At 62.6% G+C, this 17488-nt stretch overlaps 1 protein-coding gene across 1 annotated transcript; it reads right to left on the bottom strand.

The window, feature by feature from the left end:
* Nucleotides 1-2574: 2574 nt before the first annotated feature.
* On the bottom strand, nucleotides 2575-16797 carry HM13 (histocompatibility minor 13). Its single transcript, XM_059827217.1, has 13 exons — nucleotides 16600-16797; nucleotides 14903-15001; nucleotides 12877-12959; nucleotides 11781-11869; nucleotides 10897-10982; nucleotides 10626-10751; nucleotides 8620-8677; nucleotides 7914-7997; nucleotides 7596-7632; nucleotides 6401-6503; nucleotides 5751-5836; nucleotides 3308-3501; nucleotides 2575-2610 (listed from the first exon to the last, which is right to left on the bottom strand). Exons 1-12 carry the CDS (start codon nucleotides 16795-16797, stop codon nucleotides 3351-3353), a joined length of 1200 nt encoding a protein of 399 aa, XP_059683200.1. The 3' UTR covers nucleotides 2575-2610; nucleotides 3308-3350.
* Nucleotides 16798-17488: the final 691 nt, after the last annotated feature.

The following is a 17488-nucleotide window of genomic DNA, read 5'->3' on the forward strand; positions in this document are numbered from 1 at the left end:
CTCTCGGCCGCTTCCTCTCCCCGCTCGTGGCTGCCGGCCGGGCACCACCGCCAGCACCCGCCACCCCGCAGGACCCCGGCTCTCACCGCCGGTACCCCCACTGCAGCTGGGCATCCCCGGCCCTACGCGGCGGGGCACCAGGCACTGCACCGGGGGACTGCAGCACCCAGCACCCATCCCACCAGCCGCACTCCCAGCTGCAGTAGGGACGCTTGGCAGGGCTCTGGGGACAAGCAGCCCCGGTGTCCCTCGCCCTGTCCCAGGCACCAGCACTCCCCACCCATGAAACCACCATCCCACTGCCTGGCATTTGCACCCAGGGGTGCCCCCTGTGCGCCCCCAGCTCAGCCCATCCTGCCCCGCTGCAATCCCTGGCAGGAGCTTGGCATGAGGGGAGGGTGCCCGGGGGCTCCCCCCGCCAGCGGGCACCTGCATCGCTGCCCTGAGGGGCCATGGGCAGGGGGGGCTCACCCCAAACCCCATGGCTGCCGGCAGCAGGGCAGGCTGGCTCCGGCCCCTGCCCCAGCTGGGCGCAGCTCCCTGGATGGAGGTTTCCTGCCGGAGCCGATGTGTTCTTGTTTCCGCAGCCCCCCCCAAGCCGGAGGGACCCCGTGGCGAGGGGAAGGTGGCCCAGCAGCGGCCCAGACAGAGTGGAGCCGCACGGCTGCGGCAGTGCTGGGAGCGGAGGTGCTGCGGGGCCCAGGTGCAGCGGGCGAGCGAGCCCGGGGCCACCGAGGCGCCGGCTTCGCTGGCGGCTCCTTGCAGGGCCCAACACGCTTCCTTCCTCCGGCCCGGCCCCGGCTTATCGGCTGGGCAGGGTGAGGGGCGACCCTGCTCTCCCCTCCCCAGGCCTTCCGCTCCCCGCAGCCCCGGCAAAGCTCCTGGCTCGCTGCCGCGCTCCTGCCGCACATAGAGCTGGCACGAGCATCCCCGAGCTCCGCGGGGCAGCACGGAGGCAGGAGGGCGATGCCGGGGCTGGGGGTACCATGTGCAACCGCCGGCCTGTTCCTGCACACTCGGGGGCTCCGGAGGCTGCACGGGAACGGGTGTGAGGCCACGGTGGCATCAGGCTCCCACCACCCGAAGCTGGGGAGGATGCAGCGCCTCACAGGACACGGTGCCAGATGGGAAGGGGTATGTGCCGTCACGCCGTGGCGGTGCGCGGGGCCCCAGCTCGGGGCAGGGTGCTGCACCCCACGGCAGAGCCAGCGTCGTTTTCCACGGGACACTGGAGGCTGGTGAAATCACATCTGGAGTCTAGACTCAGCGACTCCGTGGGCCGGGCCTGGCGGCCGCCCCGTGCCCAGGCCCTGCTGCACACTGTTTGCTTAGCTGGAGGTATTTAATTGGAATTAAAGCGGCCCCTCTTGTTTTTGCGGACAGGGCTGTTGGAAAAGGAGCTGTAAGTCATAGAAAACATCTGTAGGAGACTGCGAAGGGTCATTAGATGGCAGAACGCGAGGCGCCACTTTTAGTGCTCGCAGCCGACGCAGGGAATAATGGTTCAATACGGCTTTTGTGGAGGGGCTGCCCAGCCGGCAAACACTTTCTATTTATTCTGGCAGCGGGCATGGCCGGAGGGATGCAGGATCCTCCGCACGCCTGCCCCAGGGGTGGGCAGGGAGGACACCGCCGGTGCTGCGGGACATGCGGCAGGCGGCCCCGGTGCAGCTGGAGCTGCCCCTGCCTGTCCCCGCCCCAGGGGGTGCAGGCTTGTGCCCAGCTCCCTGCAAGGTGGGGGACAGCCCACACTTTATTCACCCCACTCTGGGGCTGGATTTGGGGTCACCCAGCTCTTTCCCGTGCCCGCTCACCCAGGCCGTGGGGGCTCAGCCGCAGCTCACTGAGCCCCCGAGCAGCCGTGTTCCTGCGCCCCGATCCCCCCTCACCCACCCCACTCCGGAACCAGACCCCAGCTCGAACCCGGGCAGGCACAGGCCGGGAGTCAGCGACTGCAGCCCTAAATCTGGGTGTCACAGAGTGGGGGGCCAGGCTGAGGCTGGCTGGGGGAAGGCCGAGTGCCAGGGGAGCGGGAGGGGGAAGGGGACGGTCACTTGGAAACAGCCAGACAACGGCCACGGGCCCCACAGGGAGAACAAGGCTGCCGGAGAGCCGTGATGCCGATATCCCGGTGCCGGCCAGGCAGCTGAGCAGGGGCTACAGCTGGAGCAGCGGCCAAGGCAAGGGCTGCCGGCGCGGCCCCAGCACTGCCAGACCAGGACGCCTTCCTTCGACATGGTTTAATATGAGAGAAAGCAAATGCACAATACAAAATTTAAAAACCGGCCTGTGGTTTGCCCCCCACCCGCCTTGTACCCCCGTAGGAGATAAATGGGCAGGGGGGTGGCAGCACGGCCCCGGGGGGCCGGCGGAGGGGGGGCTATGCAGCGTACATCGATACCCCACCTGGGTGGCTGCTCCGACACACACAACACGATGCTCTTGCACAACTGTTTCGTCGTCTGTCGCTTGCGGAGGGTCTGGAAGGGCCGCAGCCCAGCGGCGCCGGGCACAGCCCGCGGGCAAGGTCACTTCTCCTTCTTGGCGGCTTCTGTCGTCTCTTCTTTGGAGGCCCCCGGCACCTCCTTGGGGGTAGAGCTCTCCTCGTAGCTGGGGACGAGAGGGACAAGAGGGAGGATTCAGTGGGGCCGGCCCTTCTCTGGGGACAGACCTGTGCCGGGCAGGGACAGCCCAGCCCGGGGCCGCAGGCTCGGGGTCTGCCCTGCTGCAGCAGCCGGGTCGTGCCGAGGAGGGGGTGGGCTCCAGCCATCAGCCCCCCAGTGTCGGAAACCCGACGGGGCAGAGCCCAGGCGGGGAGACGAGCGCTGCGACACCCCCCAGACACCTCCAGCGATGGGGGGACCCAGCCAGGGGCTGGGGCTTCCCCTGGCCGAGCCCTCAGGCCAGCTCTGTGCCCGGGGGTCTGTCCTGACTCCGGGAGCACCATCGGATATCCTGGACAGCCCCACGCTTCCCACCGCTGCCATGCGAGGGGCCAAGCGGTGGTGCCTGTGGGGCCGGTTAGCAGGGGGAACTGCAGCAAGACCAACAGCGGCGACCCCCCCCACCCAGGGACTCGCTCCTCCGGCTGCAAACCCCCCAGCACCGTCCCCGGGGCCCTGGCAAAGGAAAAGGAAACCCAGGAGTGCTGCCTTCCAGCAGGAAGCACGATGAGGGCAAAGATATCAAATCCTCTCCCCTTTCACAGTCTCCCCTCAAAAGATGGGGAGAGAAGCCGGCCCGCAGCAGCGAGGCGACAGCTACTGCCTCTGCCCGGGGAAAGGGGAGAGCCGGGACCAGTCCCTACCTGGCCAGAGCGACAGACAGAGAAAGGGCACCGCGTGCGATTGCTACATGGCACTAGGGCTTTGCTGCCGGCGTCGGCGGGGACAGGACAGTTTCTGCTGCATGGAATCAGCAAGGCTGGCCGGCGAGCCGGACACGGTGGGGAAGTGGGTAAGTCTTGGTGTGTGTGGCAAGATTTCAGCAGAGGATTCATAGCTGCAGGAGAGAGAGGAAGCAGGAGGGGAAAGGGGGAAGAAGAGGACAGAAAGGAGAGAGGGGGAGAGAGAGAGAAAAAGCAGACGACTTTTGGAGTGAGACTGCTGCAAACCCACCACCCTGCGCAGGCAGCCTGCTGTTCCCTCCGGCTGCTGGCACCCGCTGGCTCAGGCTGGGGTGGCCCCGGGGCTGTGCTGGCAGGCTTCTGCCTGTGCTCCCCTCGCCTGCAGACCGCAGGGCAGGGCTGCAGCATGGGAAGAGTGAGGGCTGAGACCCGGGAAGAAGGCAGTTCCCGCTGGCACGGGTAGAGCCAGGCAGCTGGAACCCATGGGAGAGCAGGCCTGGGCACTGAGAAGGCAGCAGCAGAGCGGCCCAGGGGCTGTGCAGGCAGCAGACCGGTACGACAGACCCCTTCCTGCCACTCGAGGACAGCGCGTCTGCAGCAGGTGTGAGCGGCTGGACGGGTTCCCCTCTGCTGACAGCGGACAGAGGCCGAGCGAAGGTTACTGCCTGCCCAGGGAGGCTCGGCAAGGCTGGAAGCTGCAAAACTGATCCCGACGTCACCCACCTCTGCTCCATCAGCACCCCTTCCCCGGGCCTGCAGCACACATCTGCTCGCTCCCACCCTCCCCGCAGCACCGCCACTCGCCTACTTGCCACTGCATCAGAAACTCGCTGCCCTCTCCCAGGGGCAGCAGCCGATGGCTGCTGCGAGACACCGTGTGCAGGCAGCCGGTGGGCACAGACCACAGGGGAGCTGCCAGCTCCGGGCTGCGGTCAGCGCAGGGAGGAGCAGGATGCACCAAAGCCATGCAGGGGAGCTACATCTGGTGGGATTGCTGCCGTGGGAGCCACTGCACTCCAGGCACGAGGCCCATTGCGTCCCACTTCCTCTGCCTGCAACTGGAGTGACTGCAAGGGGGTCCGACCCCATGGCCCATCCAGGTTGCAATCGCCCGGCCTCCTGCGCTTGCCCTGGCAACACTCAGCAAACAGCAGCGGGCAGCGCTTTGCTGCAGGAGCAGCTGGTGCTAATGCTCTGCAGGGGCATTAGCCCCCGTGCCCGGCTGCCAGGCTCCCTGGGGTGCCTTGCTGCCAGGCAAGCCGGACTCGCAGCTCCTCTCTCCCCAGTTTCCCGGCGCGGGAGGTGGTGCTGCTGTCAGCTGGTGAGTCACGGCACTGGGGAAAGCGGCTGCAGGATCCCAGGTGCACAGGAAGGACGATCCCAGGACACTCAGCGCCTGCAGCAGCGATCGTCAGAAGCAAACATCAAAGGACGGGCAGGTGCGGCAGGGCTGGGGAGCCGGCCCAGCTGACAGCCCGGTGGGAACACACATACCTGCATGTCCCAGGGGAGGGGAAGGACGTGAGGGCAGCCGGCTCCCCGCTGCGCCCCAGTCGGCTGCTGGTTTCCCTTCTGAGGGGGCTAGGGGCTCGGGCAGGCCCCCGTGGGCAGAGGCACCCCTGGAGCAGGGAGGCTGGGGGGTGCACGGCCCTGCTTTGGGACAGACGCTCCCCTCCCTCCTCTGCTTCAGCCTTCCTTAAACAAGCAACCACACGGCCACCATCAAGCCTCGAGCACAACTGGCTGAGCACAGTGGAGAAACAGCTCCCAGGCTGGCCAGGCCATGCTCCACGCGGCTCAGAGGGGACAGTCCCGGCAGGAAACCAAAGGTGCGGGCTGGCAGCGAACAGGCAAATGCCTGGAGTGGGGCAGGCTGAGAAGGGCCGGAGCACACCACCACAGCACAGACCCCTTTCTCTGCACTTACAGTCCCCAGGGCAGGGAGACTGCTGCAAACCAGGATACTTCAACCCGCACGGGGAAGCTGGGATGTGCTCAAACCAGCCCCGGCTGCTCTCGCAGCCGGATCCAGCTCTGTTCTCCCCCACCCACGGGCCCCGGGACACAATGACCAAGTATCTCAGCACCAGGTGTGCGGTCCCACCCTCCTCTGCCTGCCAGCGCACGGGAAGAGTTTGTCACCGGGGCGTAAAGCAATACCAGATACTGCCTGCCTGTTGGTACCGCACCAAAGCTCCCACCCGGCTACGAGGAGGTGGCTGGAGCCAGGGCCGGCGTGTACAAACACAGACCCACTCCCTCCACCCATGCATGTGCACGCGCACACCCAGAGCGTGCCCAGATGAACCCGTCCCTCCAGCTGTGCCCAGGCGTGGGAACATCTGCATGCTTCACGCGCTCCCGCGCCGCAGGCAAAACAGCTCCGGCCCCAGCTGACGCTCACCTGAACATTTCAGTTACTTCTCCCTTTGCCAAGGCCACAAGAAGCGGGAATCCGATGCATGCGGGGACCAGGTACAGAAGAGCAGGCTGTCAGGAAGACAAACAACTGTTAAATCAAACCACAAATCACCCCTCAGGAGGAGCGTGATGCAAGATGGCTCTGTCTCCTCTGCACTCATATCATCTGTCACAGCGCTGCTCCAGAAAGTGGCTTTGAGAGCCAAGTTACAGCTGCAGCACCACAAAACCCTCGCCACGAGGTACCAGTGGGCCATGAACACACCGAGGGCCCCCTTGCAGACCAGCTCCAGCACCCACGGCATGTGGGCTCCCAGGGCCCCTTTGCAGCACGGCGGGGTGGGTCTTCAGGGGCAGCTTGGGTGTAAAGAGCCACAAAAACACAGGGCAGCCCGGCTGAGGTACTGTTGTTGGAAATGCCGCTGCCTGAACCAGCCTTGCCCCAAACAGGACTCTGCTCCAGCCAGGCACACAAGCTTTGGGCAGGGAAAGGTACAGGCAGGCACTGGAAAAGCAAAGCCAAAAGGAGGAACATGTCTACTTTTTCCTGGCATGATGCAAGAACCTTGTGGCCAAGCTGGCGTGTCCCCACCTGGGACGTGCGTCTGCGGGAGGCAGCACGGCGGAGCTCACCTGGGCGTGCTTGAAGATGTGCATGATGAATATGGTCAGGCCCAGCCCGAAGATGTAGGCCACAAAGCTGGTGTAGAAATACGTGTGCGTGTTCTTCTTCAAGCTGCAGGGAAAGGGAGCAGAGCCCAGTGACCTCGGGGCTGGGATGCCAGTGGCCAAAACAGAGCTGGCCCAGCATTCTCAGCCACCTTCCACCACGCTGGGGTGCGGAGAGCTGTGCTCTGCCCGTGCTCTCGGGCCAGCGCAGAGACTGCCACCAGCACAGCCCCCGGTCCCATGGGAGCAACGTGGGACTGGATGGGGTGACACCCAGGTGAGGGGCTGGGGAAGGGAAGGAGGCACGCGATCCTGCTTCTGGATGGCTCCTGGGGGGCAGGAATCGATGCTGGGACCCAGGGAGAGGGTCCCACCTTCTCAGGGGAGGCACAGCCGGTCCCTGGCAGCCTGCTCTCAGCACGTGCTGTGCTCTTTTATCACAGGGAAGGCTGCAGAAACTGGGATTCCCAGCAGGTGCAGGCAGGATGTGTGTGGAAACACCTGGAAGAGCTGGCACAGACCAGAGGGTCTGTGCAACAGCAGCGGGAGCGGGGCCACACCACCGCAGTCGCACGAAGCGGCCCATTCCCGGCAGCTGCCCAGCCGGAGACTTTCGGTGTGGGGCAACGGCTGAAAGCTACACCCCGGCGGTAGGTGCAGCTTCTCTGCATAGGAAGAAGCTGCTTCCTCCAACATGAACAGCAACCCAGAGGCAGTCAGCACTGCCGGGCACCGATTTGCATCCACGCGAGCGCTTCCCAGGTGCCAGCACCCCTGGCTCTTTCCCACACAGTCACCGCTTCCCCTGGCTGCCACAGCACTGCCCTCTCCTCCTCAGTGCCCGGGAGCTGGTGAGGCTCTGGGGGGCTGTTACGTGCTGCCCGCCCTGCCGTGCGTACCGCAATGCCCGTGAGCTCAAACAACTCATCCCCAGCACTCAGGACTTACCCAGAAAGCCAGCCCTGCTTGCGACTGCTCTGCCAAGAGCTTCCCCTTGCACCCCCCTGTCCCAGCCGCTCTCTCGGGTCCCTACGCCAAGCCCCGGAGGGGAGCACACGACCGTGCTCCTGGCTTCCTCTTCCCCTTTTCCTCTACAAAAGCAGCTCAAATATGCTGCAAGATCCAACCTGCCAGAGACCCTTCCCTGCCGCCCGCTCACCTGATGTCAAATCGCAGCAGCAAGGCAATGAAGATCCCTGCGGGGAGAAGGGGACAGTGAGGGGACGGAGGTCGTAGGGAAGGCTGAGGGAGGCAGGGCAGGACCCGCAGCGGCTCCGGGTGCCGTGCCCGGGCTGACAGTGCCCTCTCGCGGCACAAGGCACCGGGACAGCACCCGGCCCCGGCGGGAGACCCCCGGCCCACACAGCCCCCAGCCCCGGCAGGAGGCCCGCCGGGCTCCGGCATGGCCAAAGGCAGAGTGAGGCACCCACTCAGCTGACGGGCGGCCCCGGTCACATCCCCCCTCTTCTGTCCTTACCTGGAATGACAATGTCTCCCAGGCCCAGCATGGCAAAGTTGTCGGCCTCCAGCCCCTTCTCCAGCAGGTCCTGAGGGAAAACCACTATGAAGAGCAGAGAGAGGCACAGTGAGGGGGGAAATGTCTGTGCTGAGCCGACCTCAGCACCACTGTGCCTAGCAAAAAGGGACTGGAGCAGGGCAAGAACCCTGTTCCTGCCCTCAGCCCCCTCCTCCCCTGCAGCTCAGCCCGTTCTCCTTCCTGGGAGAACTCTGGGTACCGGGATGGGAAACAGAGGGATGTGGGGCCAGCCCCACGCGCAAGTTTCAGCCCCAGCTCCCAAGACCCAAACCGTTGCATGCTCCACAACAGCACAAATTCACCTCTCCTGCTGTTTTTTGGGAGAGGTTGTTTCCGTTTGTTTTGCTTTTGTTGTTGTTTTGTTTGGTTTTGTTTTTTTTTTTTAAATGAGGTGAAAGTGCCTGTCCTGGGGGTGCAGACTAACCCAGCCAGCTCAGGGGTCTGCAAACCACCCCTCTTCGGAGACCCGGCCTGGCTCCCTGCAGGTCGGCGGCACCATGCAGCAGTCTAAGGGGTCACTAGCAGGAAACCTTCCTGCACACATCCCACCTTCTGAGCCATCTCCAGAAGGCGGAGGGGTGCACAGGGCAGCCACCGCAGCAGAACGGACAGCCCCTCCTCCAGCACACAGGGAAGATCTACTCACGTTTTATCGGGGCCTCGAATGATTTGGCAACTGTCACCATCACATTGGTGCCAAAGACCTAGGGGGAAGCAGAGGAGTCCGGGGTGACTACAGATGCACAGGGACACACGCACGCTCAGTTACAGTGTCACCTCGGGGCCCGGAGCGGCCTCAGTGGCAGAAAATAGCCAAAGAGCCGCTGAACTGTGGGCAGAGGAGTCCTGCGAGCGAGCCCACCACCTGGGCACAGGACAGCGCTCGAGGAGGTGAGCGCGTCATGGCCATCCTGCTTTCAGAGCAGCGCCAGGGAGACCGCTCACATCGCAGAGGCGCGGTGCTGCCAACCACCCGGCCTTCCCCAGCACCACCCCTGCGGGTCGGTTCAGCTCTAATTAGACAACTCAGTGGAAAGTCTGACCACCGCACAGAGTGTCTTCGGAGGGCAGGAGCTCCCAGCACAGAGTCCCAGCCAGCGCCAGGCTGCCGCCCATGAGCTTCCAACAGGGACCAGAGCAATTGTCAGATCAGCTGCATTTTGCTCTGAGGTCATTTATTTGTACTACACTGTCAGCTTTAAATACTGGCATCGTTTGGGGAATGGATTGTAAACACACAGGTCAACCACCCTTATTTCTGCTCCTTTTCACCTCCAAGCCTTCAGTCTTGGCTATACCAGCAGCAAGCACATAAACCAGGTGCTGGTTAGCACCAGGTGAGTAAGATCCTGGAGCTAAGGATTAAAGAGAAACCTTAAAGCAAGCATTGGGCATCACATTAACTTCCCATAAGGTGCAGCAAGCTCTGGGCATTGCCATGGAGTGACAAGACTCCACGCTGGGACCAGGGAAAAGGGTCACATGCAAATTCACCCCAAGACTATACAGGGGGCAATATCATCGCTCCACTGAGCAGTTCTTCCTCCTTGAAACCCTCCTTGGATCTCACTGTGATTAAATCCGTGCTAAGATCCAAGTGACTGGTCCCTGCAGAGGGGCACAGTAAGAGGGTCTCCACTTCAGGACGGCCCTTCCATGAGGCTCCAGCAATCCACTGACCTGCTGGGGAAGCCGAGGCGGGAGACAGCCTGCAAGCGGAAAGCAGCGAGGGTTGCACTCTCACCGTCTCCAAAGCACTGGGAAGACACTCGCACCCCAAGCAGGGCACGAGGCACCGGGTGTGCTAAGCCAGAACGCTGAATCTTCTCCAGCTGAGAGCAGTGGAGGAAGTGGCACACAGGCTAATGAACCACAGAGCTGAGACTGTTAACAAGCCTATGAAACAGGGGCAGCACCGGCCAAGTACAAAATAACACACAGTGGCCCGGCTTAAATAGGGAAGGATTACTCAGGCAGCTGCAGAGCTGCTGGACAGACCTCAAGGTATACAAGGCTCTCAGACATTTGGAAACCCAGTAATTCAGAAGGTGGAGGCAGCAGGAAGGACTGGGGAATACGGACATTACAGGGAGAAACAGGGGTCCAGGTCCATTGCAGAGATAGTGAAAGCCTCAAAATGAAGATGTTGGGGTGCTGCTGAGGGAAAGAGACTGGAGGCACTCTGGTGTTTGGTCCTCTGTGCAAGAGAACAGAAGGACACTAACGAAGCCGGTAGATGACAGAGCTGAGGCACAGCCCATACAAGCAGGATCAGCATACCCCAGAGCAGCCTCATCCTCCAGCCCACCCAGCAGCTCTGTCAGGCACTGGGAAGACCTTAGCAGGGAATACAGGTCACCAGAACTGGATATGCCGCACACCCGGGTAGCCCACAACAGCCCTGATGAGATCCCTGCCAGCCCTGGGCTCTCTAAGCTGGAGGTAAAAAGAATATACATTTGCTGAGCCATGTTCTGCCACTGTTCGATTCTGTCATCATCCCCATCACACCCTCTGGGCTGAGAAAGTGGAAATCCTGACTGCAAACGTGTGTCCAGCCAGCGTGCTGCCTCCAAAGAGGCATAATGCCACGCACATGCCTTCCGCCAACGGCTGCAACTCGCGTCTGCCCCGGGGAATGCTCCCGTTTACCCAGAAGACGTCGTAGATGAAGAGGCCCCCAAGCAAGATGCAGCCAGTGCTGACGTTGTTCAAGTGCAGCAGCTCCACTCCGTTGAGGGAGAACGCCAGCCCAAAGAGATTGTTGGCAATCCAGTGCTGAGAACGACAGGAAAAGGAGATTTGGGTCCCACTGCACGTGCTGAGCCATGGCCTCAGCCTGCAGAGGCCTCGTGTGGAAAGGGGCCTGGGACTGACCAGCCCAGTCCCTGGCCTCCCCGCAACAGGGCTGTGGCTCACTTACCTTTCTCAGCAGGTACCAGACCCCCACAACACTGCTCAGGGCCAGGCATACAAGATCCTTGGTGTCAAACTCGTAGTTCACTATTTCTGCAATAAAACAGAGAAGTCAGATTTTGGGCAGCCCGGGCAGCTCCCCTTCCGGCGCAGGGCAGAGACGAGTGACTTTATAGCTGGGGAGCAACACAGACCACAGCGCCCACATCCCAAACGAGGGGACTGTACCCACAGAAATGGCTGTGCCCATGGTAAACACGTGCAAACTGCATGCAAGCTGGCCCTGGCAAGCCTGAACTTTCTCCTTCAGCCAGACTCTGCCACATGGACAGCAACAGCGATCCTTCTGTCAATAAGGAAATTGGATTCAGGCACTGCCTAAGGCAGGGAGAGGCAGATCTCCCTCTTCCTGCACCAGTTAACTCCTGGTGGTATCACTAGAAAAAGTATTTCCTTACCAGTAAAACCACTGGGCAGGATACTTATGAAAGCATCTTCTACCGGTGCAAAGATTTGAATCAGATCAGTTAAGGCAGCACAAAAAAGTCATTATTATGCTACCCAAGGAGCTTAAATAAAGGCAGTGCATTTAACAGCAGCCATAGCTCCCTTCCTATAGCACTCTGGGATCTGTTTCTGGGGTTTCGCTGTCAGCCAGAGGCAGCACAGAGGGAGAGCGCCCACCAGCGCAAGAAGATGGACGCGGCAGCCCCAGCTCAGCAGGGACACACAGGGCTCACGCCGGCTACAGAAGCACAGCGGGGAGCAAGAGGCAAGTCTTTGAGAAGGCTGTTTCAACGGGCTGAAAGTCAAAACACCAAGCGAGCAAGAAACAGAACGGTAAAGGCCAAAAACATTCAGGCCCCCAGAGAGACCGGTGAGCCAACATACCCTCCTTGCTCTCCCCGGAGCCCTGGGTGAAGAGGAGCTGGTACTGTTTGTTGGGGAAATTTGCAGGGAAGAATCTGTTCATCATAGGGCTGAAACGAGAGGTGAAGAGAAGGGCAGTTCGACAGAAACCCCGCAGCACGCGCTGCCCAGCACCTCTGTGTGACAGTGTCACAGCACGGACGTCGGCCCACACCCCCTCCTGAGACAGGGAAACGCCAAGTTTCGCCACATCAGGGACTGGCAGGAGCCCCAGCTTCAGCCACCAAGCCGCAGACACAGGACCTTGTCCTCCCCAGAGGTCTGATCTGCCCATATGTGACAGTCCCCCAAAATACTCTAGCGCAACAGGCACAGACCATCGCCCCCAAGTTAAGAGCCACCCTGACCCCAGCAGGTTCCCTGTGCCGCCCCAGCAGCCCCCTGGCACTGTACGGATCTGGTAACCCAAAACTGGCTGTGCCACCACCGAACAGCCCTCCTGCAGAGCCGGAAGCGGGGACAAAGCCCTTGCCACAGTGCCAGTCTAGGGAAAGCATCTGGTCCCCAACACCCTAGAGCTCAGGAAACAGGAAACCAGTTTTACTTTTTCAGTTACTGAAACTGCCTGAGCTTTCAACACCTTGTGCCAAGCATTGGCATGAGAGGCCGGGGACGTTATTGTGAGCTCCAGCTGCCTGTTTCAGCCGTCCCAGTAAGGGGAACACGGGTGCCGAGGAGCTCTCCCCTCCTCAGGGCAGCGAGGACTGTGCCAATCCACAGCAGCTCCTCAGGGTGAGCTGGACTTGTCCCATGATGGTGGCCACCCACACCTCCACGAGCTCTCCCAGTGATGCTGTAGTGGGTACCAGATTGCCAGGACCCCCGAGATTTTGGTGCCCCCCAAGGGGGATTTTGGAGATTTCCCCCACAAGGAAGGGTTCACAGCATGCTCTGGGCCCTTCACACTGCCAAGGGACAACACCCTGTGAGCTGGGACTTGGCTCTGCCACGAGGCAATGCTGCTCTAGAAACCCTCCAATCCTCGACACCCCGCTGCCTCGCAGAGCGGGCAGCCTCGGACACCCCTGCCCCAGTCGCACCCTTCCCTCCGCTGTACCTGATGGTGTGGGACAGGGCTAGGATCCCCAGCACGAAGAAATACATGGAAAGCAGAAGATTGATGTACTCTTGAGAGAATATCTGCAAGACAAATCCAGAGAGAGGTCAGTTACCGCAGCGTCCTCATCTACAGCACGAGGAAGCGCTTCATGTTGCGATCGGCAGCTGCTGTGTCAGTGCTCCAGGGAGACGAGAAGAATAGCTGGAATAACCCAAATTCTTGCACCGCTGATGTGAAATATGTTGGAAATAGCCGCGTGCTCACAGAACAAGCACAACGGGTTTGCGAGTTGTCGCGCATCCATAGGGCGCTCGGATCAAAAAATAACTCCTGCTCTGCAGAAGGGAGGATGAAGCTTCCCCGGCACGTCCCCTGCAGAGTGAGCTGGAGCAGGGAGTGAGGGACCGTGCTGCTCCCGGGGTCTGCCCTGGCAGAGGGGAGCAGCAGCACTCCCACCTCGCTACTGTAGCAGGCCGAGCACGTCCTGCCCTAATTAAATGGGGTATTATTAGAAATTCTACCCTCCGACGCACACGCTGCCTTACTGCCAAATCACACCCCTACAGCCCAGCACGGGGGGACTCTGGGGTCCTCCGTGCTCTCCTGGAATAGGGATGCTGGAATACAAGAGCTCATGGCAGGTTGCAGATATTAAAACAAAGAGCCACCAATCATGCAGCGACTTCAGCAGGGCCACGCTGCACATTCAGTACTTCTTTTCCTGGTGTCTCCGTCCCAACCAGGAGCAAGAGGCAGAAAAAGCACCTGAGGAGGTGGAGGAGTTCCCTGAGACATGGGCTGCAGGAAAGGGGTGGGCTGCAGGGGCTCCTTTCAGCAGCCAGAGGGGCCCAGCAGCAGGGTCTGGTGGCTGCTCCATACCCCACCATCAGGAGAGGCTCAGCAGATGCTCAGCTTTACTGCTGGTGACCTACAAGAGGAGCTGCAGCCCCGGTGAGCACACAGGCTAACGTTCACCCCCGGGAAAGCAGGGCATATTGCTAGGGAGGCCTGATCCTGTCTGCTGCTGCAGAGCTGACCTCGGTGGTTGCGCAGGCTGCGGCACGCACTCGCCTTCCTGATGCAGCCGCAGCACGGGCTGGCGCCCAGGCCCACGCCGGGGTAAGGACCTGCACAGTGTGGCTGTCATCCTGCGCGGCAGCTCAATGCAGGGTAGGAGCCCGCAGCGTCAGTCAGCTGCTGTGAGGTAACTGCGATGGGTGGAGAAGGGACTGTAAACTGAAATATTCCCAACTTTGCACCTTAAACCTCACCTGGCCAGCCAGGAGCACCCTGCCACCTCGCAGGCAGCCCAGGACAGCGGGGCTGGAAGCTGCCGTGTCAACAGGACTGCTTTGCGCTGGCACCGCGCGGCTCGTCAGGCCCCTCCAGGAGCTCAGCCGCACACCAGACGTGCGTGGGCAGCCAAAGGTGCTTTAAGCCAAGACACCTTCTCCACACAGGCGAAAGCACCTGCTGCTGGGATCTCCTGTCTGTGACTCAGGAATGGTCATCTAACTCCGCTTGTTGGCTCTGCACATCTACAAGACTTCACCTGAACACTCAGGGGCTCGCCCGTGAGCTAGCAATCCCCCAGACCTGCAGCCGAGATGGCTTCGGAAGCACAGCACGGAGCACAACACAGAGACAGCAGCATCTGCAACTCAGCAGTCCCTAGCACCCTTTGGCACCCTCTGGTTTCAGTCCATGCACCGTCAGGTCGGCCCACAGAGGCAGGCAGAGCTCAGGGGTGCACTTGCCCCTCAGCAGCTCTCCAGAACCAACCTGTGCACAAACAGGCCCTGATTTACCCCAGGCTGTTACAATTCAGGCAAGAACTGACGTCCTCCCGCATGGTGACACCGAAGAGCTCAAGCTGTGCAGCCTTACACACTTTCTGTCCCAACACTAATGGCCCCCAACTAGGGTAAGCCAAAAATCGAGTCAGCCCCACTTCGGGAGCTCCTGACCATGCGGGGAGGATGGCAGGCAGCGGCTCCAGCACCCATCGGCATCGCTCACTTACTTTAAAGAAGAGGTAGAGCCCCAGAAGGGTGCAACTGGCAACAATGGGAAAACGAGCAGCGTCTCGGCTGGTAATGGTCTCTGGCATCTCTGAGGAGTTCTGGGGAGGGAAGGAGAGGACAGGAGTGGATCAGCCCCTGCTCTGGCATCCTACCTGAGCAGGAGGTGAACAGACATAATGAGCAGGGCTCCACGGTGGCTTTGAGAGGCACAGGGCACCCGCTGGTCCCACGTTGTTCCCGGAGGTGGGGCTGTGTCAGAGGCAGAGCCCAAGATGGAAAAAACAAACCTCGCATTCGTCTTTCCAAGGGCTGCTACGATTTACTGCTTTTTTCCTCTTGGAGAAGGGAAAAAAACCGAAACAACCCTGCCCACTGCGCTGGCGTTGTTCCTTTCTCCCCCTGCCCAGAGGGGAGCCGGGCTCCCTCGCTGCTCACGCTCGGCCGTCTCCGTCAGCCACCCCATCTGTGCGCACCATATGTCGATCACCCTCTGAATGACGTTTCTCTCCAATCATCTTGTTATCCCGCACCTCGCTCTCGGGACGCTCCTTGTGCTCAAAAGCCCCGGATTTATAAAGCCCTTTCGCCTCCTGAGCCATCTTTGCACCAGCTGAACCAGCCCCCTTTCAAGGCATTTCCCACGAGAGACCTTCAGCTTTCAGAGGAGAGGCAGAGGGCTGCCTGCTCCCCTGCCTGCTCCCCTGCCTGCTCCCCTGCCCAGCTGGCCGCTGCTTGGAGATCTAATCGTGCGCAGGCAAACACCTGCGGCCAGCGCTGGACAGAGTGCACGTTAGCGGAAGCCCTTATGCAAAGCAACCCTGCAAAGGAACAACAGCTTATCCCGGGCACGGCAGCTGCCGCACAGCACTCGGCGGCGCAGAAGTGCCCCAAGAGCCACTCGCTCCCTGCGGCGTGAGCGAAGAGAAATCCGGCTCCCCCTGAACCACGGGCAAGCCCTGCTCGCAGACCTGGGTTGCCTGGGCTGCCAGGAACCCCGCTAAAATCAGCTGAAACCCCTGATGTAAGACTCAATGGAGGACAAGGGACTGGAAAAAGCAGTAATAAACCAGACTGTGTAAAACAGTCCCTTCTCCTGAGCTTCAGGAGCCGAAGTGTTGGGATTTAAGTCCCAGCTGCTACCCGAGGCCAGGCGCAGATGCGGAGCGCAGCGCAATGGGCTGCAGGGAGAGCACAGGGCGTGCGGGCAGGAGAGCGCGGCAGCACCCCGGGGACCAGCCCCAGCGCTGCGGGGCAGGGGAGCAAAGCCCCACACGAGTCCCCCCAACACAGCATCTCTTCCGGGGGCACCGGGGCGGTTACGAGTTTTGCAGCACTTGAATTTATCGGGACAGTGAGGACGGGGCTGGAGAAGACCCCGGGGGAGGCCAGATCTCTCCCCGGGGTCCCCTGCCTCCACCGGGGCGCTGGTCTCTCTCCCTCTCCGGGGCCGGGCACCGCGGGCCGGGGCGGGGGGCCACGTCCTGCCGGGCCGGGGTCGGCTGTGGAACGGGGCACCCGGGGGGGCCCGGAGGGGGGCGGGGGGAGGCCTAGAGGCCCCGGAGGGTCCCCCGGGAGGGGCGGGGGGCAGCCCCCGCTGCCGGGCACGGGAGGCCGGGACGCCCCGGCGCCCCCGGGAGCAGAGGGGGCGGCTGCCCCGGCGGGGGGAGGCCGGGCTGCCCCGGAGCCGCGGGGGTACCTTGCTCTTGGCGCAGCTGACGGAGCGCAGCGCCCCGAAGAAGATGGGCAGCAGCGCCATGAGGACGAGGCTGCCGTAGGCCAGCGCCATGCCCTCGGGGGTGGCGGGCGGGCGGGCGGCCGCGGGGGCCCCGGTCCCGGTCCCGGTCCCGGCCCCGGCCCCGGCGGCGCTGCCGTTGTGCGCCGCGGCCTCCTCCATGGCGGCTGCTCCCACCGCGGTCCGCTTCCGGCCCGCGCGCGCCAGGGACACGTCCTCTTACCGACCGGAAGTGCGTCACGCGTCGACGACGCCGACGCTAACCACGCCCCCGGCTGTCCCGGGCCGCGTTGCTAGGAGACCGACAGCGGGCCTCAGCGCGGCTGGGCCCGATCCCGGCCCGGCCCCAGCCCCGGCGCCCCCCGGGGCCTGCATCCCCCAGAGCCGGCCATGGGCTCGGCCCGGGGGCCCGGCCCCCCGCTCGGGGCCGGTCTCCAGGCTGGCTCCCCGCAGCAGGGCACGGCGGTGGTGGAAGGCCCCGGCGTGGGCAGCCCGTGCCCCCGCTCCCCTCCTCTGCCTCGGGCGAGGGCGGACCGGGAGCCGTGAGGGCAGCAGCAGGCCGGTGGGACGGTGCCAATGGTCCCGCTGATGGGCTGCCCGCGCCTGCTTCTGCTCAGGCCGCTGCACCGCCTCAGCCCGGGATTATCCCGGTTTATGGCTGTTTATCCCGTCTCCGAAAGGCCCGTGCTGGGGCCGTGCCGGTGAGGGGGAGCGCGGCGGCACTGCCTACGGACGGGCAGCAGGCTTTGAACGCAGGCCTGTCCCTCCCTGCCCAGACCCCGCGGTGCGAGGGGCGGGTGAGAGCGCCGGGGGGCTCCCGCAGGCAGGGGGGTCCCGGCTCCCCGCAGCCCCC

Source organism: Gavia stellata, chromosome 20 (assembly GCF_030936135.1).
Source record: "Gavia stellata isolate bGavSte3 chromosome 20, bGavSte3.hap2, whole genome shotgun sequence".
Lineage (NCBI taxonomy): Eukaryota > Metazoa > Chordata > Aves > Gaviiformes > Gaviidae > Gavia > Gavia stellata.